The sequence below is a fragment of the Mesocricetus auratus genome, unplaced genomic scaffold (genome assembly GCF_017639785.1).
Source record: "Mesocricetus auratus isolate SY011 unplaced genomic scaffold, BCM_Maur_2.0 Super-Scaffold_100014, whole genome shotgun sequence".
Taxonomy (NCBI): Eukaryota; Metazoa; Chordata; class Mammalia; order Rodentia; family Cricetidae; genus Mesocricetus; species Mesocricetus auratus.
Genome location: NW_024429197.1, coordinates 9,619,947 through 9,644,779, shown reverse-complemented (window position 1 = coordinate 9,644,779; position 24,833 = coordinate 9,619,947). Strand labels below are relative to the sequence as shown.

The window sequence follows — 24,833 nt, the reverse complement described above, 5'->3', positions numbered from 1 at the left end:
CTTCTTATGCTTTCAATTTATTCCTGGCCAGATTTGTTTATGAGTTTTAATAATAACAATAAAAAATGCATCCCTGGCTCTTTAACCGAAAGAACCCCCTAATTGATTCCCACAGTAATTAACCTGCATTTTACCTCAGAGAGCGGTAGTTAAGGAAGTCGGCACTGCTATTTATAACTCATCTCAAATTGAGGGCAGACTGCCTAAAATCTAACACATCCCAGCTGTACTCCTGTTTGAACTGGGGCCAAGGGAATTTTTTAAAGCAATCTTGGCACCGAATGAATGACACCAACAGTATGAGAGCGCAAGTGGTTGTGTTGTGGTGACGTAGCATTGGAGGTGGAGGGGGGCAGTGTACTGTGATCCCTCTCGTGCATGCCTGCTGCCTGAGTCCCAGTACAGTAAGCTGGGAACCGCCCACCGAGATCCAAACACAGGAAAAGGCTTTTCCTGTGGACTGCCTTGAAGTGAGAAACACATGGCTAATCTGCATAAACTCGAAGCCACACCGCCCCTGCCAGGAAGGTTAGTGCTCGTAATCTATGGCCATGGAGCTGGCTGCCTGGGAAGACTTGGACTGGAGCCTGATAACCCAGAAAGAGCCGAGAGAACAGATGGGTAAGGACCCCAACAGAATACAGCCCTGGGTCACGTGACTCGCCACATGGCCCCGCCAGCACAAACTATTGTCTGGCTGCAGAGCTCCCATACAAAGGCACCAGGCCTCAGCTTCCTGTGATTCTAGGGACTGGCGGCAGCTGTTGATCAGTGTCCGGAGGGGACCCTCCTCTGCTAAGGGGCACTCCCCTTAACAGAGTAAATACAAAAGTTAAAGCCTCTCCCAATCAGCAAACTTTCACTTTTCCCGCCAGCTCCACAGAAATCACTTAGATAGTAGGTCGAAGGAGACTTCCCCTGCAAGAACAGTCTTGTTCCCTGGAACATAAACTGACCAGCACAAATCACTCCCATTGTCCCTTTTCTCTACAACTACAGACTATCCTTGCCTCCCCTCCCACTCCAACCCCCACCAGTACGCCATCAGATTCCTACCCAAATCCAAGAGGAAGTACTATGAAATCAGCTCAGATTTTTATATCCTGAGACCCTGCCTCCTAAAATGAGACTATACAGGGGCCGGAAGGTGGGATGCTATTTTGTTCTTTTGAGATGGTGTCTTGCTATCTTGTCCAGGCTGGTTTCTAACTCTTGGGTTCAAATGATCAGTCGTGCTGAGACTATAGGCAGTTATACCATACCCAGCCACTTTTAAAGAGGGGAAAGATGACAACATCCTAACCTCCTATTTGGCCTAACCATATCAATCATTCATCCATGAGGAAATGGAAATTAGGGAGGGTAGGAAAATGACAACCTTATGTAACATTTTACCCAGAGAATCAAACCCACTTGATCTAGGAGTCTTATTTATAATCTTACAGAAGATTGAAAACAAAAAAAAAAAAAAACAGTTCATTTAAGTTCTGAAGAAACTAGTCACCTGCCTCTGTGGTTGGTAGTTTGGAACCACTACCTCCAAGTCAGTTTTGTTGTTTCAAATTCTTTCAAACTTCTCCTATGTTTACAAGTTGAATAAGATCACATTCCCAACAAATCAGGCAAGGGCTGTGACCAGACCTAATGCCCTTCCAAGCCCATACTACCTTAGAGTGATACAAAAACAAGGTGGGCATGGGCTAACCCAAGCCTAAAATCCCAGCATTTAGGACACAGCTCGTTTGGCGATGGCCTGGGTTATTTACAGCCAATTTGGGGAAGGGGGAAAAAGCTAGATTCTGAGTCAAAATAATAAAGGGTCTTTGGACAATGGCTCTCTATACAGATCAAAGGAGCACAGAAAATTTAGCAAGATTTAGAAACAGAAACCAAAAGAGAAAGTCACTAAGCCATCTAATAAAACTAACAGAATAGGAGAGCTAATTAATAACCACTTCACAGCTGCCCACCCAAAAGAAGCACACCAGAAAAAAACCACAACTGGTATTTCTTTACTTCTTCACTGGCACCAAAAGAGTAACTCAAACAGCAGCAACTAGAGCACCAGACTAATAAGGAAAGTCTCCGTCATCCAGGCGCTTTCACTAACCACTTCTTACAGTTCTTACAATGAAGAACTGCTTTTTGTTAAGACTGAACTTACATGCTCGATTTTCCTACTTCCAACTATAGTATCTCTAAGGAAAACAAGCAACTTCTTCAGAAAAATATTCCTCTTGCTGAGGGGTGTAGTAGTGAATGTTTTTAATCCCAGCAAAGGCAGGCTGATCTCTCTGTGAGTTCAAGGCCAGACTGATCTACATAGTAAGTTCTAGGACAACCAGAGTTACATAACAGAAACCTTATCTCAAAAAAAAAATGAATGAATAAAATCTACACAGCTGAGTGGTGATGGGGCAGGCTTTTTTAATCCCAGCATCTGGGAAACAGAGTCAGACAGATCTGGTCTACAGAGTGAGTTCCAAGACAGCCAAGAACTATACACACAGAGAAACACTGTCTTGAAAAAAACAAAACTACAGAAGAAAGCTATTTTTCAGATGTCACCTAAAACACAGGGCCTTAAAAACAGGCTAAGGCCCCCAAGAGCACAGGCAGAAACAAAAGGTCATCTGATGAATCAGGAGCTCCCTTCACAACAGTAAAGTTCTTGAGGAGAATACTCAGAGGTACAACAGGTTGGGGTCCAATACCAGTCCTCACAACAGCTTCATAGGAGGACAAGCAAGAATGAATTGATTTTAACTCATTATGGTATTTAATGCTACCATCCAGGATTCTAAATCAGTGGCAAGAGGACAGAGTCAGGTGGGTGTTGGTGATGCACACCTTTAATACTAGCACTCGGGAGGCAGAGGCAGGAGGATTACAAGAGCTAGTTCCAGGACAACTTCCAAAGTCAGAGAAACCCTGTCTTAAAAAACCAATCCCCCCCCCCCCCAAAAAAAAGGACGGTCGGGAATCAATTCTCAAGGGAGACATTACTTCTCTTACTATTTATAACCTTTTAAACTCTAGGAAGGTAGGACTATATGCAAGGTTCACTACTTTAAGGAATAGCTCTTCAGATACTGCTTAAAATACAAGACGACAAACTGGAAAAGACATGCTCTGAGGGTCTGTATGACCATCCTGAGCCACCGAATTAAAAGCTCTGCCCATGGTGTTTCTAATTTCTTTGTCCCTCAGTTTCCTCATCAAGAGAAGAGGTAACTGAGCATAGAGGGAAAAGTAGGCAGATCTCTGTGAGCTTGAGTCAAGATTGGTCTACACAGTGAAAATCTGTCTCTTTGTGTCTCTATATCTGTCTCTCTCCACCCACCCCACCCCCACTCTCTTTCACACAGAGGCACACCACGCATGCACAGAGAGTTAGAAAATAGAGAATAGCCAGGTGTCAGTCCATCATTAAGAGAGCAAAACAGGAGGATTGCAGTTTGATGCCACCCTTGGCTACAAAGTGAGAACCTATCTTTAAAAAAGGCCTAGGGTGCTGGCTCAGTGCTGCACAAGCATAAAGATCGAGTTCAGATCCCAGCACCCTTGTAGAAGCCAAGCCCAGGAGTGGGTGTCTCTAACCTCAATGCTGGGGAAGTAAGGACAAGGCCAACCAGTCTAGTCAAAATGGCAAGCTCCGGGTTCAGTTAAAAGACACTATCCTCAAAAATAAGATGGAGAGTGACAGAGGAAAGCACCCAACATAGACAAGCAGGAGCAGGAGCATGCATATACATACACAGGGACATTTAGCTCAGTGTTTGTCTAGCATCAGGACCCGTATTTGACTCCTAGCACAGAAAATGCCACCGCCATCAAACAGGTATTTTCATGGGTATATGAACCAGCTTGGAATAAATTGAGATAGAGACAATAATCGTATCAGTCCCTCCGGATCCGAAACCTCACACAATATCACACACATACACATGCACAACACATACTTCCAATACATACATGACTGTGAAGAAATTTAGGGTTTTTTGTTTTTTGGCTTTTCAAGACAGGGTTTCTTTGATTAGTCTTGGCTGTCCTAGAACTAGCTTTATGAGATGAGCTGTCCTCAAAGGCATGCACCACCACCACTCACTAAGAAGTTTAATTTATATACTACCCACAGCAAGAGGTTAACATTTGCAGCAATGCATTATAAGTTAGGTGAATGTCTCTCTCAAAACATGGAATTTTCCATTTAGTATTTTCAGATAGGAGCTGACCTTTGGTACCTAAAATCTCAGAAAGTAAAACTACAGACAAGAAGGGGCTGGGGCTACTGGGGCTGGAGAAATGACTCCGTGATTAAAACATTGAGTTCAATTCCCAGCATCCACATGGGAGTTCACAACTTTAACTCCAGTTCCAGGGCATCCATGGCAGCAGGTAAACACACATGCACACAAGGCAGGCATACAAGCAAAATTAAAAAAAGCAAAAACCCATATATAAGATAAAATAAACCTTTAAAGAAAAAGGGGCGGAAAACTACTATACCACCCTAATAATTGCATCTTGAGGATTTGAGGGAATAAGTGAATCAAATGAAACCGTCCATCAAATGAAACTGCTCTAGTGTAGGAACTATTCTACTTGAGGATCCAGGACTCAGGAGAGAGGAGCTGTAGTTCCAGTTATCTTCAGCTTCAGAGTTGAAGTCAGTCTGTCTCAATACCAACAAACACACACAGCCCTTAAACAGACAAACTCTTCTGTGCAGCCTTTTTTCATTTATAAATGGGAATTCTGAACCCTTCTACAAAGTCTGTAGTTTTTTCTTCCACCATACCATTACCACACAAGGGATGGTAGGTATATCTGCTTATCCTTGCTTAATGTATGTACCTAGGCAGCATGTAAGCCCCAGGAGGTAGCAATGCATGTGTGTATGATTCCATGCCATGTCTGTCATCTAGCACTCTTGGCTATCTTAATCCTGCATGAGTCTCAAACTTCCAGCAGCAAAGCTTATAAACCAGAAGAACAGCCTGGTGGTGGTGGCTCACACCTTTTATCCCAGCACTTGGTAGGCAGAGGCAGGCGGGATCTCTGAGTTCTAGGCCAGACTGGTCTACAGAGTTAAGTTCCAGGACAGCCAGGACTATACAGAGAAATCCTGTCTTGAAACAAAAAAACAAACAAAACCACCAACACACAAATTAGATACCAAAAAGATTGGACAGTTCAAGTCTGAAGCATCCCCACTTTCAGTGTTTTCACAGACTGAATTTGTTCAGTACCTCCTTCCAGGAAAGAACTCTGTCTGACACAACAGCCAACAGTTTCAACAGGGAAAACACTAGCCACTCTAAGTGTTTTTAATTAAATCTATGAAAAACTTGTTTTTGTTGTTGTCAGACTTTCATAATGCTACTGATAATTATTACTTGGGGAGCCAAGTTCCAAATACCCTCCAGTGCAGCTCCACAGAAAAAGATGGTCCTCACCCACCAGTTACAACTTACGGAACTTACCACATAGAACAACCAAGAGAACAGAAAGAAGTCAGGACTGACCTTAACAGTTAATAGTATGACGCCTGCTAGCTGAGGAGAGCATAGCATTTTATTTTAAGCAATAGCTGGTGTCAGGCCTGGTAGCTCATGTGGAAGGCAAGGGGACTGCTGTGACTTTGAGACCAGCCTAGATTACTTAGTGAGTTCCAGGTTACTCTGGTTGGAAACATAAGATCGCATCTCAAACAACACACACACTCCACCAAACTTCTGTTGGAAGACAAACAAAAATTATTTTCCCTCTGTGCTTTTATTACAAGTACAGCCATACTGATATCTATTATTATTTAGAGCAATTTCTTCCTCACTACAAAGTATCTGAAGAGGCAGGGAATGTGGACCCTGTGTTCACAGCACTGTTTTGACAGTGCTGTACCTCAGTAACTTACTGCTGATTGATAGTGGACTAGCACTTAGTTAAACATTTTGCTGTAAGACTTATGCTTGTAAAACCCCAATTATTGTACACTTAATCTAGGTGTCATTTCTGCAAGCATAATGGACAATGAGGAATTTGAAAATTTAGTCTTTGATACTCACACAAAGTGACATGACTTAATACCAAAACAAGACCCTACTGCCATTCCCTAGTGCACCTACTACGGACATTGGTATGGGTGAAACCTTCCTAAGTTTGGCGGGGTGCAGTTCTCTTGGTACTTTTGCCAGTCTTCAACATGCCATATTTATCACTGTGTGATATGGCACAAAAGGAATACAGAGGTACAGTCATGTAACCAGACACAGCTTCACCTAGGCGAGCACAAAGCACTGTCCAGCTCCTCGGAGTATTTTAAAATACTCCTCCGGCTCCAGTATCTGGTTCAAAACCAGCTAAACAAGTAAAGGCAGAACCTACACCTTTCTCTTGTAAAGGCACAGGTGGCATGCGCGCACACACAAATGCATGTAATAAAATTAAAGATACTAAATCTAAGTACATGGTTTCTTCTCTTGCCAAAGTTTTCCTCCTATACTAAAAAGGGTATGTGGAGCACATCACTGAAGGGTGGAACTTAATTTACATACAGACATGTAAATCAAGTATTATACTTTGACAAAAAGCAGCAGCAATACCACTCAGTTTATTTCACTAATTCCTAGAAGTACCTTGATCTACTCCCCTAAAATGCCACTTTTTTTCAGCCTAGACCCACGCCAAATCTACTGAATGCTACAACAGACACAATTACAGAAGCTAAAGGAGGGCTCATCTGGGCTGGGCTTTGGTGGTGTGCACCTTTGTTCCCAGAGCTAGGGAGGCAGAGGCAGTCAGATCTCTGAGTTCCTAGCCAGCCTAGTCTACGGAGTTGAGTTCCAGGACAGCCAGAACTGTTCCACAGGGAAACCCTGTCTCAAAAAACAAAAACTAAAGGGGGGGGGCGCTAATCTTAGTTTGTTAGCATTATTCTAGGTACATCCAAATCCTAGGATTTAAGGTCAGCAATTAAAGGATCGCTACTTCCTTTCAAAGCTTCCAAATTATATTGTTATCAAACTCCTAGACCACTGTACAAAGGAATACGTTCATTAGGCTCTACTTCAAGACTGAAGTTAGCAGCTATCTCTTTAGAGGGACATTGTTAGTTTTCTTTCTCTGCACCCTAGCCAGCTGATCATCTGAGATGGATACTTGGCATACTAAACAATCATTAAAAAAAATCTAGTCAACATCTTACCCTCTCACATCTCTTCCTGCATTCCTAGTCCACTCTGGTTCACACACTCCTCAGATATTATCTTACTTCAAAGCACTAAGAATGTCCCGTTAGTGTGTCTGGGCAGGTGAGCCCAACTATTTCAATCCTATTTTATTTTTTTATTTAAGTTTTTGTTTTGTTTGGTTTTTTTGGTTTTTCGAGATAGGGTTTTTCTGTATTGTTTTGAAGGCTGTTCTGAAACTCGCTCTGTAGACCAGGCTGGCCTCGAACTCACAGAGATCCACCTGCCTCTGCCTCCCGAGTGCTGGGATTAAAGGCGTACACCACCAACGCCCGGCCCTATTTTATTTTAAACCCGAATGTCATCATGAAACCACTATTGGCCACCTGATGTTTTCTGTTGGGTGCTTTAGAGAAGTCAATTCCAAGTTGCACTAGAGAGCAAGGACTAAAATCACAAAGTGAAGGAAAAACAGAAATGTTATAAGCTGTCCTGTGCCAACTGAACCCTGTATAGTAAGGCTGGCTAAGATCATCCTTTAGACCAAAAGCTGAAGGACAGTGAGGAAGAAAGTGTTAGCCATTCAGGAACTTCTGTTTCTTTATTAGTTAGACAAAAGTGCCACCTGCTTTTTAATTATCCCAGTCTTTAGAACAGAGGTAAGCAGTAAGACACTAGGGTCTTCTCAGAAATGTTATACTGACGTAGCACTAACTGCATCTCCAAGCCTATACCAACTCTAGCATGGCAAAGTTACTGGAGCACCCATGTGTTTCATATTCTACTAAGTTAGATTCCAAGTGAGGGAATGAAAGGCAGTGGAGGGGTGTAAAAAGAAATAAAGCCAAAAGTAGGAGATAAAATAAGTTAGAAACGTAGCCAGGCGTTGGTGGCGCATGCCTTTAATCCCAGCACTCGGGAGGCAGAGGCAGGCGGATCTCTGTGAGTTCGAGCAGCCTGGTCTACAGAGCTAGTTCCAGGACAGCCTCCAAAAGCCTCGGAGAAACCCTGCCTCAAAAAAAAAAAAAAAAAAAAGTTAGAAACATGTACGTACAACACAGAACTCCCCACTGAAAGTATTCCTCTGTATATCCAAATGTCAAATCACAGGCCAAACTGTAAGCCTCCTGGAAACTACTGACCTATCCTGGTTGGGTTTTAGTGATGCATTTCTCGGGCAGCAAGGAAAAGGTCTGGCTGTATACTTGTTTCTAAAGGAAAGGACAGACATTCTACTTGAGATTTTCTGAAAGCACATGTGAATTAGAGCACTGGTTCTCCACTGTTTATTTGAACCAATAATGTTTATTAACTGACCATTTCTGCTATTTTCATTACATTGCCAAGGACAATCTTGATTAATAAGAACTCTTCATATAAATGGAGACATGTCTCTTGAATATCATTAACTCACACAACTGAAAACAGGTCTCAGCTCAATCATTCACTCCTCAAACAGGGCTCACCCATTTCAGTGATGGGATAATTTGCTAGGATTCTTACTTTGCTAAAACTTCAAAGGGGACACAAGGTTAAAATAAAACAACACTTAGGCATGAAGGAGAAGGGAGTTACTATGAGTGTTCTCAGATCAGGTGGTCATCACAGACAGAAGGAACAAGGCATTTAATTAGTGTTGAAACACTGGTATGTTTGGTTTTTTTTTTTTAAAGACAGGATCTCTTGTGGCTGAGGCTGGATTTGAACTCCTGATAGTCTTGTCTCCATCTCCCAAGTGCTAGGATTAGGTGAGCACTAAACTGGTAGTATTTGGAGACTGTCGTCAAACATACCCAGAAATAGTCTTTTGTACATTCCTCCAACTCCCAAGACCACAGATACAGATTATTGCCATGTCACCACCTCACGGCAGAACTAGGAGTAAAAAGAGTATGGGTGCCATCCTATTAGAGTTTCATCTATTTTCTACACGGGCTAAATGTTTGGATACCCCTGAAATGTCTACGATGAAGACCTCACCCCTAACAGAATGGTTTTACAGAGTGGAGCCTTGGGCAGAAACTGGGTTCAGCTTGGATCACAATGGTAGCTCCCCATACTGGGAATTAGAGCAAACAAGATTTGAGGCCAGTCTGGTATATCTACATGGCGAGTTCCAGAACAGCCAGGACTATACAGAGAAACTGTCTAGAAACACCAGAAAAGAAGACCACAAGCAAGAGACTTCACCTAAAATCTACTCTGCTGACATCTAACCTTGCACCTCTACACTCCAGAACTGTGAGAAATAAAATCTACAAAGTTTTGTTACTTAGTAGACCATGAGGTTAACACAACACTTTTTTACAGCCTTTTCTCTATCCAGTAACACTTTCATCATACAAAACAGATGTATCAGAAACATCCATCTACAGTATAATTAGAAGCACCTCAGGCAATCCAGATATGCCCTGAAGCCTAGTTCAGTGTAAATGCGCTATGAAGTACTTCTCTCATTTGATGTCCATCAGGACAGTCTAGAGAACCTGTTAAAGTAAACCTAGGAAGTCTGGATTCACGGTTTCAATTTCTAAACAAGTCACCCAGGTAGTCTCTCAAACAAGGCCAAAATTTGGGTTTTTCAGGCAGATAGATATGGTGACGTGGCCCTCAGGAGGCTTATACATAGCAGTTTCAAATTCAAGGGCAACCTGTGCTACATAACACAAGACCCTGCTTCAAAAAAAGGAAAAAGCTGCTTCATCAAGTTAACAGTTGGCCATGCAGGCCTGAAAACCAGTTTGATCCTGAGAACCCAAGTGGAAAGGGAACTAGCACAAGGTTGTTTTCTGACCTCCACATACACAATGTCATACATCTGAACCCACACCATACACACATAGTAATAAGATGGGGGGGTTGCTTGTTTGCTTTTGAGACAGGGTTTCTCTGTGTAGCTCTGGCTGTCCTGGAACAAACTCACTCTGTAGACCAGGCTGGCCTAGAACTCAGAAATCCTCCTGCCTCCCGAGTGCTGGTATTATTAATGGCGTGCACCATCGCCGCCTGGAAAAAAACTTTTTAAAAAAGAATTTCTATAACTTAGTAGTACTTCCATTCTTCTTTAGTATATAGTACAACCTACAAAGTAGGGTAATTTTTTTTGCCATCATGTAGTCTAGAATACAGAGTAAGAGAAATAGCTGATCTAAAGATGCACAGTCTGAAGAAAATTTAACCCTGAACCTAGAATCAACTCTTCTGTGAAGCTGTATGTGGCACTTAACCGTGTGTTCCAGTAATACGCTCCTCTCTAACTGGCACACCATGTTTCTTTTTTGTTTGTTTGTTTGTTTGTTTTTTGTTTTTTGTTTTTTTTTTTTTTCGAGACAAGGTTTCTCTGTGGCTTTGGAGGCTGTCCTGGAACTCACTCTGTAGACCAGGCTGGCCTCGAACTCACAGAGATCCGCCTGCCTCTGCCTCCCGAGTGCTGGGATTAAAGGCGTGCGCCACCAACGCCCGGCACGCCAAGTTTCTGAAAATTATTCTGTAAATATTTTCATAATGCAAGTCACTCAGACAAAAGTAGTCCTATCTTAGAACCCAAATCCCATCCCCAGTCTGAAAGGTGAATCTTGATAACTGCCTCAGAGGACCAAATACTGCCAGTTCTCTTCCCAGGAATTACAAAACAGCAATAAACCAGGTGCCATGACCATTTATGAGAAACCCAGAATAATAAAACTTTAAATAGGAAAAATGGACAGGGCCAACAACTAGGTAGTGTCACAGGAACCATTCTCCAGCAAGGTGCAGAGACTGCTCAGTGGTGATGAGTATTCCTGATCTTCAGTTCTCAACACCCACATGGGGTAGCTTACAACCACCTGAAACTTGATCACCAGGAAAATTCAAAGCCCTCTTTTGGCCTCTGCAAGTACCCTCACATATGTGGCAGGCTCTCAACACAGGCATATACAAACAAATAAAAATAACTATTTTTAAGTTCTAGGCATTTACAAAAATAATGTCCTAAGTAGTCCTGGTTCTCATGTTGGGCGGTGGTGGCGCACACCTTTATGCCAGCACTTGGGAAGCAGAGGCATGCAGATCTCTATGAGTTCTAAGAGCTAGTTCCAGGACAGTCTCCAAAGCCAGAGAGAATAAAACAAAAAAGTAGTCCTGGTTCTTAAGTAATTTGTTTTGCAAACACAAAATTAGTATTTTAACAGGAGATGGCTCAGTGATAAGAATACTTGCCTAGCAAAGAGACCCTAGATTTAATTCCTAGTACCTTAAAAAACAAATAAATACCTTCAGAGCCTTAAATAACTACTATCCCTAAAGAATGTGTTATAACTATTTCTGTGACTGGAAGCCAAAAGGAATGAGGGAATCTGCCTCTTGACAATCAAATATAATGTTTACTCAGCAAAAATCAGGCTCAGAGTAAACAGTAGCTGTCCTGAATTCTCACTTTCACCATGCTAGTGCCAAAGTCTCAGTAAAGATGCCTGACCCTGAAAAAATGTTTTAGACAAACTGTTCCCTAAGTCTATTATGATAGTTGCTTTTTTTTTCTTTTGGAGCCCAGATTTCTACACAGGTAAAAGTAGGAAGCCAAAGCATAAGTCATCTAAACTCGATGATAAAAAGTTTCAGACTCTGCTGGGCAGTGTTGGTGCACGCCTTTGACCCCATCACTCTGAAGACAGAGGCAGGCAGATCTCTCTGAGTTTGAAGTCAGCCTGGTCTAAAGAGCAAGGACAGCCAGGACGACACAGAGAAACCTTCTCTAGAAAGAAAAAAACAAGCAAACAAAAAAGTTTGAGGCTCTGGACTAATTAATGTAGGACCAGCCTGTGAATTCCACAGGATCAAACAGAATGCTGTCCAAAGAGCAGAGAGAAAGCCTTCTGTATTTCCCTAAGACAACCTGGCCATAAACACAGCATTTCTGTCTAGGTAGCCTATTTGCTAAGGACAGAAGAAAAGTAATGTGTATTCCAGAGAAGGAAAATCATTGGGTAGAAGATCCAAAAGGATGTACTCAGAACAATGCAGAATTCAGTCCTTTACCACATAATCAAATTCATACTGTTCTTTTTTTATTATTTAATTATTTATTTATTTTTCTTTTGTGTGCATTGGTGTGCATTGGTGTCTTGCCTGTCTGTGTGAGGTTGGTGGATCCTAGAGTTACAGACAGTTACAAGCTGTCATGTGGTTGCTGGGAATTGAACCCAGCTCTCTGGAAGAGCAGTCAGTGCTCTTAACCACTGAGCCATGTCTTCGGCCCCTCATAGTGTTCTTAAAGTCAAAGTACACCACACTAGAGCCAATTCAGAGTAAACAGCCAAGCCCAAATGCACTCTTGCTGGGAAAGCTCAGCGAGCACACTGTGAGCTCAAGAAAAAAGGGAGGCAAAACAAAAATCAAGCACACAGCAAATGGTTTTTTAAATAAGTGATGTCACACTGACCGGACCCCTAACGCTGGTGTTAGATCTTTGGAGGTGGGGTGGGGTGGGATCCTTTTAACAGAGATAAACAAGTAAGTTGAAAGCTAACAAGTTTAAAAGTGAAAAGCATATAAAAATCTTGGCTGCTGGTAAGGAGCCACAGAAAAATCATGAATGTGCCAGTGCCAAGGGAAAAGGAAATCTAATATCCAACATTGCAGATTTGGGAACACAGAAGTAACAAAGCCATAAGGATACCCAAATGCAAAGGGGAGGGTTGGTTGTACATATTTCCTCTCCATGGGGGTGGCAATTCAAACAATGCACTCTGAGCCTGCAGAGCACATAGCCCAACACCCAAAGCCTCTTAGTATGTAGTATCAACATAACTTCCTAGAGGACAACAAAAAACTGTCCTGGATTACTGGGTGATTTCTAATATGCACCATAACCAACACTAAGGAACTTCCCACTGCAGCTTTCTGGAATGTATTTCTTGGCATCAGGCTTCTTCCCATTCCAGTCCACCCTTAGAATATGTAGAAGCCACTGAGAAATATTCAACCTGTCCAATGACACTCTCCCTGATATGCACAAGTGACCAACAAAAACTCCCTCAGGTATTTCCTTTATGTGCAATTTAAGCAACAAAATAACAACAATAAATCCTTTCCTCCATTTCAATGGGGATGGACAATTTCATGGAGGTTAAATTGATCAAGTCAATGTTTACCCTAACTTGATTCCTCTAAAATGTGGGACTGGGGCTCCATGGTTATGAGTGCTTACTGCCCCTGCAAAAGGCAGAAGACTAGGGTTAAGTTCCTGAAAGCCAAAGCAGCAACTACCTGTACCAGTACCAGAGGTTTCAATGGCCTCTTCCGAATCAGTGGGCAGAGGCAAGTGCATAAACACATACATGCACTCAGATACATACACATAAAGTCAACAGTTAAAAAATACAATAAAGCCGGGTGCTGGTGGCTTTAATCCCAGCACTCTGGAGGCAGAGGCAGGCAGATCTCTGTGAATTCGAGGTCAGCCTGGTCTACATAGAGAGTTCCAAAGCAATACAGAGAAACCCTGTCTCAAAAATAAATAAATAAATAAGGGGTACATCATCTTCAACTCCCGCACACCTACTATACAGGACAGATGAACTAAAATGCCTAGTGCTGAAATTACTCAAAATTCACTTTCCAAAATGCAAAAACCAAGACAAAAGGAAGTCGGAAGAAACATTTCTAAATTAGAATCTACATTCAAGATTCCATTCTTACAGGGCTGACAAGATGGCTCAGTGGGCAAAATTGTATTTTCTCAGCATGCCTTTAATCCCAACACTCAGGAGGCAGAGGCAGGCAGATCTCTGTGAGTTCAAGGTCAGGCTTCAAAAAGCCACAGAGAAACCCTGTCTCTAAAACAAAAAAGCCTGACAAGACCCCCCCCAACCCCACACACAGACACACACACACACACACACACACACACACACACAGAGTTCACACTCTCTATGTAAAGGTAGGTGGAAAGAGGTTATCAACTCCACAAGATAACCTATCTCTACACTCCATGGCAATTTTACAAGCCCACGGTTTTAAAGATTCTGTAATTCCATGCTGGTTCAGTATTACCTATCCACTTCCAGGAGGAAGCATTTTTGTATTGTAGTACTTGGCCCTGGACACACAATTCACACTTGGCTATTAAGCATCCACTGATGGTCCTTAACAACTGTCAAACACAAAGACCAGTAGGTAAGGCAAATCACAATCATTGCATTTCAGAGGCTCCATTAGGAATAATCGTGTTTGTAACATTGAATTTCTTTTGGCAAACTGCATATATCCATCAACCCATCAACCAATATAAGGTTCTAAAGCAATTCAGCTTGAGCACAATTCCCACCTTGTCAAAAGTAACAGCAGCATAAGAGTTCTGAACAGGTACTTAATGACTAGAAAAATGGCTGTGATTCAGAATGTTTCCTGTACTTCCAGAGGACCCAAATTCATTTCCCAGCACCCATATTGGCTGGCTTACAACCACCTGTAACTCCAACTCCAAGGGATCCAACCTCCTCTTCTGGCACCTAAGTCCATGTGCTATTTACTCACCCAAATAAAATCAGGTTTACCAACTAAGCTGTTCTGAACCACTATGACTACAGGGTTGTCCAGAATATACAACTCAGAAGACCTTCCAAATGCAGAATCACTACAAATAAATCCAAAACTGGGAAACTTAGCAGATAGGGACTACAAAATCAGTGCAACCACTCTTTCAGGAATTGTATGGTTAGCATGTCATCTAAAAGTCACTGTAACACCAAGGTAAACTACAGGTCTAGGAATGGCCACACAGTTTGGATTCTATAAAGCCCACGCAACTAGAAATCATTATGGATAAAGGGCAAGTTAATATTTTAACCTTTTTCCTTTTAAAATATTTATCCCAGCACTTGAGAGGCAGAAGCAGGAGGATCTCTGTGAGTTTGAGACTAGCCTAGTCTACAAAGCTACACAGAGAAATCCTGTCTTAAAAAAATAAAAAAAAAAATGCTGGGCGTTGGTGGCGCACACCTTTAATCCCAGCACTCGGGAGGCAGAGGCAGGCGGATCTCTGTGAGTTCGAGGCCAGCCTGGTCTACAGAGCGAGTGCCAGGACAGCCTCCAAAACAATACAGAGAAACCCTGTCTCGAAAAATCTAAAATAAATAAATAAATAAATAAAATATTTAGTTTGTTAAATGCTACACATCTGAATAGGTAGCTATCCCTAAGTCTGCTAGATTCTGATTGGTCCTCATTCCTGGTTCCCTTAAGCCTGTATACTTGACTTGAGGCACATCCACAGTAAAACCACTTTGCTAAGTTTTCTGAATGTGTGTACCCAGCCCAAGATGACTAAATTCCTCTAAAGCTGATATTGCTTCTATCTTTTCTAAGGAGCAGGGTGGAGTTGAAACAGTCTGCCTATGTATCCTAGACTGCCTTGAATTTAAAAGCCATTCTCCTGCCTCAAACCTTCCAAATCCCAAACCCTAAGTGCTGAGATTACAGGTTATCATACCTGGTTCTGTCTCTACCTTTTAAATCCTTTTCTATATAGTACCCAGTCAGTATAGGTGTTCTACCTAGTAACCAGTCAGTGAAAATGTTTTATCTAGTACCCAGTCAGTGTCAAATGCAAAATGGGCCCATTTCTCAGGCCACTGAAGTCTTCCAGATCTCCTGACCTGGACATTAGGTATCAAGATGAGGTTCTAATAACCTTACCATCTTTGTAATGGGAAGGCCTTAATATTGGGCATGAAAATCAGTGTCATCAAATTTCTTTTTTCTTAATTTTGCTTTAAAATAACCTGATAGCTTTTGTAAAAAGAACTGAACCTAAAAATTATCATCAGGGCCATAATTATATTCATATTCCCTGCTATTATCCAAGCTAAATCAAACAGGCTCTCATAGAACACTGATCTAAAAAAAAAAACACACACTTCTTGTGATGTAACTGGTATCAGTGAATTTCGGGGCCTTTTTTTGGAGGGTGTGGGTGTAAGGGTAGTGGTGAGACAGGGTCTCACTATGTAGCTCTGGCTGGCCTAGAACTCACTATGTATGTAACCCTAGCTGGTCTCAAAGTCACAGATCAACCTGCCTCTGCCTCCAGAGTTCTAAGATTAAAGGTGTGGGCCACCATGCCTGGATTGGTGGATTTAGTCTTAAAAGCCTGGTCTACAAGAGCTAGTTCCAGGACAGACTCCATAGCCACAGAGAAACCCTATCTTGAAGGGGGGGGGGACCAATAACAACAAAAGCTATATATATATATAAATAAGGCAGGTCCTTCAGCCCTTCACAGCTTAACAAGAGAGGAGAGCTGACGCTGGACCTTCAGTATCATTCTCCTTTCTGGTGTTCTAGAAATGTAAATCCAATCCAACAGACTTCATGCCAAACTACAAATCCTTTTCCAAAGGAACCGAGGTTTTAACTCAAAGTCTCCAAAGCCAAGCTTTTGGAACACATTTATTTCACTATTGAAACATAGATAGTTCTTTCCAAACTTCTGTCGGCTTTTCCTATGTAACTGCAACTGACTTTTAACAAGGTTTCATGTCTTCAACTTAGCATGAAGTCAAACCACAGAGGTTTGTTCCCCTTCCAGGGTGGCATCTTCTCCTTGGTAGTTCTACCTCTCCCAATTTCTCCATCCTGCATGCCCTGCCCCCACAGCATTGCCTTCTTCCCCATCCCTTTCTCAGCAGGGTTATTTTATTCTACCTCATGAGGCAACTAGCATTATCTTTGCCTGAAAACTGTTTATTAATTTGCCTGTCAAACATTCTATAGAGCCGTTTACATCTTACTACAGAAACCTCCTGGGTACATATTGACAGCTCAGCAAGTATTTACACAAAGCTCTGAAACACTTGGTTCCTTCAGAGGAAGAAGCTGCTGTGTCAAGCGGAGAATCAAACACCTTTTCTTCTACCTTTTTCCTCCTCTGTAGAAGCAAGCCTCCCTCTAGCACAGCTCCAACATGCAGAAATCACACTTCTAAACTATTAAGAGAAAAAGATGAGAAACCCCGGGGTGCTGGGGGAAAAGACTTGTAGGACTACAGCAAGCCACACCATGTAGTTCCTTAAACCAGGGTACAGGAAGGCAAACAACCTAAAGAATTTACAGTCTAACACTTAGTTTTTCCTGTTCCCAGCTCAGGAACTTTTGTTTCTCTCAGCAAAACTTACAGGGCAAGTCCAGGCACTCAGATTACAACCAACTGCCCAAACCAGACCCAGACCTGCCCCAACGCTGAGGCTGAGCGTCTGAAGAGCTAAATGCTACCTCTCCCTCCCTTCCCTAACCACCCACCTCAAAGCAGAATGCTGATGTTAAATTGTATCAATACCTACTTCATATCCCACCTCAGGGGCTAGCCTCCTGGGGACCCAAAAGCAACTATTTTCAAATTTTAATGAAGTCTGCTAATATTTCATTACCTTCACTGTTTTAAAACTTTCAACCAGGTGAAATGACTAATGACAAACAGATTAACAGTTTTGAGACAAGTTTTTTCTTTGTAGCATTCAACTTCTCTGAGCTTATCCCTGCAAAGCCCAGGAGACAATCTTCAGTTCCTTAAGCCTAGAAAAGAAAGATAGCCTTAAAAACACCACTGAAATCAGGCTCAAGCCTTAACCCAGGAAGACTACATGAGTTTGAAAGTCAATCTGAGAAACCAGGTTTTGGTGGCTCATGCCTTTAATCCTAGCACTGGGGAGGCAGAGGCAGCCTTCTGTAAGTTCGAGGCCAGTCTGGTCTACAGAGCAAAGCAATACAAAGAAACCCTGTCTCAAAAAAAAAAAAAAAAAAACAGAAAGTCAATCTGAGGACCCTCTGTCTCTCCCTCTGCTCCCCCCCCCTCTCTATCTCTCACACACAACACACAGGTAGATGAGAAGCTACTGAAGAAGGAACATATCTACTATGAAGAAATCAATGAGTTCCAACATAGCGCAAGATTATTTGGTTGGCCAGTTTCATTTAACCGAAAATGCAAATGACTTGCCCTGGGTCAGTTTCATGAGAAAGCCTCCCTCACTCCTGAGTTGCCAGCTCTCTGATCCTTCACCAGTAGACAACACAACTCAGTGTGCAGTTTAAGGACCAATCTAAGCAAACAAACTAAAGAACAAGCAGAGATAAAAGCTAGGTGGATTCAGAATCTCTTTCAGAGCCCCAGGAATCAGAGTTCACACTGGAAGGATACTATTTGGTATCAATTTATTCTGTATGCTTTATTGGATTGTTTGTTGTGAGGCAGGGTCTATGCAGCTCTGGCTGATTCAAAAAACAATCACAGAAATCTTTATGGCCCCATAGTCTCCCTACTGGGATCATGGGTATGTGCTACCATACTTTTTTTCTCCTTTGATACAGGCTTTCTCTCTAGGTAGTCCAGGCTGGCCTGGTATTCACTGTGTAACCTAGGTTAGCCTTAAATGTAAAGATTATTCTGCCTCAGTATTATGAGTGCTGGGAATACAGGTGTCAACCACTATTACTGACTCTTGAATACCATATTCTAAATATATATGCATGCTGCCATTGCTTCTAAAACTTGATAGATTTTAAGCACATCAATATGATCTTTTGGGGCTGGGAATAGGAAAGGATGTAGACCATTACTTTGTTAGCCTACTCCCACATTTTTAAAAAAGTTCACCAACTGCTATGTGAAATGCCTACTGTAGCTGACACCACACCTGTACAAATGTATCCAACATATGAAGGCTGCAGCAGGTAGTGGGGGGGGAACGACACAACACAGGACCTATGACCTTCAATTTAAAAAGTCCTTATGCAGATCAATACAAAAGAAACCAACCTTACTGCTTCCTCTCTTCTCACATCACTATCCCAACTCCCTTCATTCACAACCACTAACAGTAAAGAAATACAAAGTCTCCATGCTGTATTTTCTGTGTGGTTTTCCTAGCCCCTCCTAAGAGAGAACTCCCAATTGTTCTGTATCCAGACAGCCCAACAATATCTACCACACATCCTGATAATCCAGGATTCCCGTATCTGTTTCCCAGAAGTTTGGACACATGCTAGTGTCATGCCCAGAACTATTTACTGTAGCTCTGTTTGGCTTGGAAATGGGGGTTTCTGTGGCTCAAGCTCTTGATCCCTCCACCTCAAATACACACACCCACCACCACACCAGACTATACCCTATTAAAACAAACAAGCAAACAAAAACTATGATGAACTACTATTACTCAAGGTATACTGCTAAAAGTGACCTAAGTAAAAAAGCTTTACAAAAACTCACCGAATAGTAACCTAAAACCACATCATCAATACCATTCAATCCCATGAAACATGCTACTTGTTATTAAAAGGATGAAGGAAAACTTCAGTGATTGTCCTAACTCCTATGAAAAACACACACTTAAAATTATTATTATTTTTTTTTTTTTTTTGGTTTTTCGAGACAGGGTTTCTCTGTGGCTTTGGAGGCTGTCCTGGAACTCGCTTGGTAGTCCAGGCTGGTCTCGAACTCAGAGATCCGCCTGCCTCTGCCTCCCGAGTGCTGGGATTAAAGGCGTGCGCCACCAATGCCCGGCAATCTTTATTTCTTAAAAGCAAAGTCAAATAACAGCATCACCTTACTTAATCATGTTTGAAAAAATATTCTTTTGTTGTTTTGCTTTTTTGAGACAGGGTCTCATTGTACAGCTCTGACTGGCCTAGAACACACTAAGTAGACCAGGCTGGCCTCTAACTCAAGAGTTCCACTTACTTCTAATCCTAAAAAAAAGTCTTTAAGCTATGACTGGGATGGGGAAAGGAATGACCTTTCTTAATAATACTTAGGACTAGGGATATAGCTCAGTTGGCAGAGTGCTTATCTAGCATCTGTGAAGTCCTGGGTTCAACTCCCAGTCCTACATTAAAATCCTGGCCTAGCTGGGCGGTGGTGGCGCATGCCTTTAATCCCAGCACTTATGAGGCAGAGGCAGGAGGATCTCTGTGAGTTCAGCCTGGTCTACAAGAGCTAGTTCCAGGACAGCCTCCAAAGCCACAGAGAAACCCTGTCTCAAAAAAGGAAGGAAGGAAGGAAGGAAGGAAGGAAGGAAGGAAGGAAGGAAGGAAGGAAGGAAGGAAGGAAGGAACCAACCTGGCCTAGGGCTATAGAGACAGATGATGGCTCAGCAGTTAAGAGCACTTACTGCTCTCTAGCAGAGGACCTAGGTTCAGTTCCCAGCACCCACAGACAGCTCAGGGGATCTAACACCTGGTCAATTCTGGTACCTGTACATATCTGGTACATATAAACTCATGTAGGTACACAAACATTCACATAAAATTTTAAAACTCTACAAAAACAGAATAAACAGGCCTGGTGATACATGCACACATAGATCCCAGAACTTCAGGGGTAGAGGCAAGAGGATCAAGAGGATAAAGTTATCCTTGAATTCAAAGCCAGCCTGAGACTTCAAAGACATAACAGGTTTAACCTCAAGCAACAAGTAGAATCTCAGAGCCAAGGCCATCCCCCTATAGCCCTAAGGGCCATAGACTATTAGACACCTAGACTGCTACACAACTGTAGTTTACAAAACTCAGGTTGTACTATTTGTTTTTCCACGAGTTACTACTGCTCTCCAGCTCATTCCCTGCCATCTCAGAACTGAAATGAAATTGAATAGGAAATCTATTTTTTGAGTGCTGGGGCCTGGTGGTGATAAAAAAATTTTAAAAATTCATCCAACAGCAGCAGACATAACATTCTAAACAAGGACTGTATCCACATTCTTATTATGTTCTTTGGACAGAATATATGACTTGTACCTAGACACATAGGGAATGCTCAATTATCTAATGACCAAAAACCGAAATTACTGTACCACAAAAGTTGACTAAAAATAAATAATAAAACATAGCTCCTAACTGTAATCCTAACACCTGAGAGGTAGAGAGAGGAGAATCAGGAGTGCAAAACCAACTTAGGCTTCATATACATCCTGGGGTCCATGACATCCTGACACAAACAAAACACAGTTTTTAGTGAGCCTTGACACCCATCCCCAATTATTTCTTCTAATACTTCCCAAGAAAGAACATTTCTTAGTCAAAAGAAAACACAGCGAGGAAAAGCAGACATATAACACAGAATGAGAGACACGTGCATACTGTCTAAGACAAAACTTATCCTCCAGGCAGCAGGAAAAAATTGGGATTGTCCTATTCTCACACAGATGAAGAACACTGGGTAAGATTGTAGCATCACAGGAGAACTGCCTTCCATGGCTATTTTCAAAGTTCCAAGCCCAACAGAAGACTAGAAAGTAGTTCTAGGGTCGGGAGGGGGATACAGGAAATCACTGTTCCAAGGGAACAAAATCTAGCACAAAGGTACAAGTGCTGGGAATGGGAGCCTGAGGACGTTCCTTGCTCTTTGAAAATAGCATGCCCAAAGGGGCATAATATTCCTGACCAAAGCACCCAGGAAGAGGAAAGCAAAGAGAAATAAAACAAAATGTACGAAAAGGTACCAAAAGTGGCAATCATAAGTGTCACTGTAGCTCATGTCTTTACACCCTGAAAGATAAAAGGGAAAAAGAGAAGAAAAAAAAAAACCTTAAAATACAAAGAAAAATATTGGCCAATCTCCACTTAAAGTACTAAAATGACTGGTGGCAAACAAATATTCCAGGAATAAGTCATAAATTTCTTACAACAAGCCTTTAGGAGACAATCCCTCTCTAAATCTGGAAGAGATCACCATTTCTTTCAATTAAACTGTTCTCCCAAGTTCAATTAACAAAAGAAAAGTGTTAACAAGATTCAACATGTAAACAAAGAAAGAAGAAAGCTTTGCTTAAAAGGGAACTCTTGATCCTAATATCAAATTCCCTCAGAAAGCTCTGAGCAAAAATATTAACAAAAACCATCTTCTTCCCCTACAGATCCCACATTTGCCATTCAATAAAAAGGCCAGTAAAATAATTTCAATTCTGTAAAGTGGAACAGTGTCAAAAATTATTCAAGACAAATGTATCCTCAGAGCCATCAAAGAACTCATTTATACCATCAGGAAAGTCACAAAACCAAAACAAACAGCAAACCCATTGTAGAGAAAAACTCAGCTACTGTTCCAACAACACAGAATCTATTTCAGACTGCATAAAACATAACAAGCAAAATAAATCCAAGGTACAAGCAAAATGCCATCGCCTCCTCTTTTGTTTCAGGCACAATGTAACAAGGGCAGCCTGTCTGGGGCTCTGCTCCTACTGATACAGTATTGCTGCTTAAACATCCCTCCTCAAGGTCACAGCCAATTTCAGCTCTGGAATAAAAGGCAGATAGTGGCAGCGATGGTTTGGGTTATCACTGGCAGAAAAGCAGAGTGTAAAAGTTTATGAGCTCATCAGGATTGTTGTACCATTACATCAGAGGCAATTATAAATGGCCAAGAGCAGAAGATGGGGAGCCAATCAGATCACAGATAGGATGTCAACCTAAGACCAACTGTCTCCTGGCTTTGACAGAAGGATTTTACCTCCATAATTCAAATCCCAAACCAAAGCAATCTGCACTTACTACTCCAATCACTCAGCTGTTTACCAGCACTTCCAGAGAGAAGCCCAGGCCACTGGGCCTGCGGAGACTAAGACAAGAGGTGGCCCGGGCGGCCCAGGGCGAACCACAGTCGGCCTCAAGCTGCCCCGGAGCAGGCCCCAGCTCTCCCCCGAGGTCCCCGAGCCCTAGGGGCCACTCTTTGAAGGCACATTAGGGGACAGCCCAGAGGAAGGCAAGGGGGACAGAGGAGCGGCAGGTGAGCAAGAAAATGTTGCCTTCTGTCTCTCGGGTTCCTGACACTGCCTACACCCCTAACCTGAACCCCCAGCACCCTCTCGCCCGGGCCTGGCCCTTCCAGGCACACTTTGCTCCGCACCCCCCCTGAGGACCCCCAGAGTTCGAAAGGACCAGCGGAGAGGGAGAAACCGGACAGACACCTCTGGAGAAGCCCCACACAAAGGCTGATCAAGGGAAGGAGAGGAAGGCAGACAGGCAGCCATTTTAAGAGAGAAGAGCCAGACAATGGCAGCTCCCCGGCAGTGGGGGCCCAGACCTGAGGGGAGCCCACGGCCCGGGCCTGCTCCCCGCGGTCGCCACCCACCCCCCCGGCCCCGCTGGCCCCAGCCCCCTCCCCACTCAGCTGTGTACCTGAGGGGTCCGGGCGAGCGGCTGCCCCCCGCCGCCGCTGCTCCCGGGGCTCATGGGCGCGTGGTGGCTCCTTTGTTGGGCCCCTCCCGAGGCGGCCGCCGCCGCCGCCGCAGCAGCAGCAGCCCCCCAGCACTGCGAGGCCATGTCCGCCGGGCCCTTGCCCGCGCCCCCGTCCTGGGGCCCGCCGCCGTAGTCGCCCCCGGGGTAGCCCTGGTAGCCCCGGGCCGAGCTGGGCGACGTGAGCAGTTGGTTGAGGGTGGGGGTGGCGGTGGGCTGGGGAGTTCCCCCGCCGGCCGCTGAGGGGCCGCCTCCCCCCCATGGCCCCGAAGCGCTGCTGAGCGAAGGACGAAGAAGACGAGGAGGCAGAGGCGCTGGAGGAGGGAGGCGGCTTGGAGCCGGCGGCCGCCGCGCCGGAGCCCGGAGTGCCACCTCTCGGGGAGCTCAGCGCGTAGGCCTGGGGGGCCGGGGGGTAGGCGCTGCGGTTGGGGTAGTAGGAGTTGTACTGGTGGTTGGGGAAGCCGTGGTCGTGCGAGTTCTGCTGGGGCCCGGCGTAGGGCTCCAGGCCCCCGCCACCGCCGCTCTGCAGCGCTGCCAGGCCAGGGCTTTGTTGTCCGCCATGTTGTTGGTGGAAGACGGCGGCCGCGGCGGCGGCGACGGCAGACGGGCTCCGGCCGTAGGGTTGCCCGAAGCCGTAGGCTGGGGGCGGCAGGGCGGCCGCAGCTGAGTGAGGAGGCGCCCCCACCCCGTCGCTGCTGCCGCCGCCGCCGCCGCCGGGCGGCTCCGTGAGGTTATTGTTCAGGGCGGGCCTAGGGCCCGCGTTCCCGTTCGAGTTCTTCAGGTCCGGCTCCGCGCCGGGCCCGCCGCCGCTGCCGGCTCCGCCGCCGCCGCCACCCCCATTGCTCTCGGCCCCGTCCTGCAGCTCCTTTCCCAGCGGCTGCGGCGGCCCCACAGCGGGGCCCTCGCTTTCCTGCCCGGCGGCTGCCTTCATTTCCCCGCGCTCGGCCGCTGCCGCCGCCGCCTCGCCCCCCCGCCTCCTCCCGCTGTTGCTGCTCGGCTTTCTTCAGCTCCGAGGGCGGCGGCGGCGGGTTGCCCAGGCTGCTGGCGGCGGCGGGGGCGACCTGCGCGGCCATGATCCCCGCTGTCTCGTCCGCGGAGAGACCCGGCCCTGTCTTCGTCTTCTCCCCCCTCCCACCCCGCCCCGGGGCCGAGTCCCCCGGGCTGCCCTCCCCACCCGCCCGGGCGGGCCTCGCGGGGCTCCGCTGCTGCGCTGCGCTCGCTCCTCTCCCCCCCGCCCCGCCGGCTCAGGCTCCGGGCTGGCGGCGGAGGAGGAGGAGGAGGCGGCGGCGGCAGCCGAGGCGCCGGCGGCTCAGCTGCTCCCGGCTCTGTAGGCTCGGGACCCGGCTCTCCCGGCTCATTCCCCCCAAGCCCTTGCCTGGGAATGAGGGGGGCGGTGGAGGCTCCGCTCCCCAGGGCCTGGCCCCGCTGTGA

General features: G+C 44.6%; 1 protein-coding gene across 1 annotated transcript in view; it reads right to left on the bottom strand.

The window, feature by feature from the left end:
• Positions 1 to 24,531, bottom strand: part of Arid1a (AT-rich interaction domain 1A) — a 75,317-nt gene extending 50,786 nt beyond the window's left edge. The window contains 3 exon segments of the mRNA XM_040756402.1: positions 23,346 to 23,660; positions 23,662 to 24,372; positions 24,374 to 24,531. Coding sequence (XP_040612336.1) covers positions 23,346 to 23,660; positions 23,662 to 24,372; positions 24,374 to 24,475 — 1,128 coding nt within the window. The 5' untranslated portion in view covers positions 24,476 to 24,531.
• Between the last annotated feature and the right edge of the window lie 302 nt (positions 24,532 to 24,833).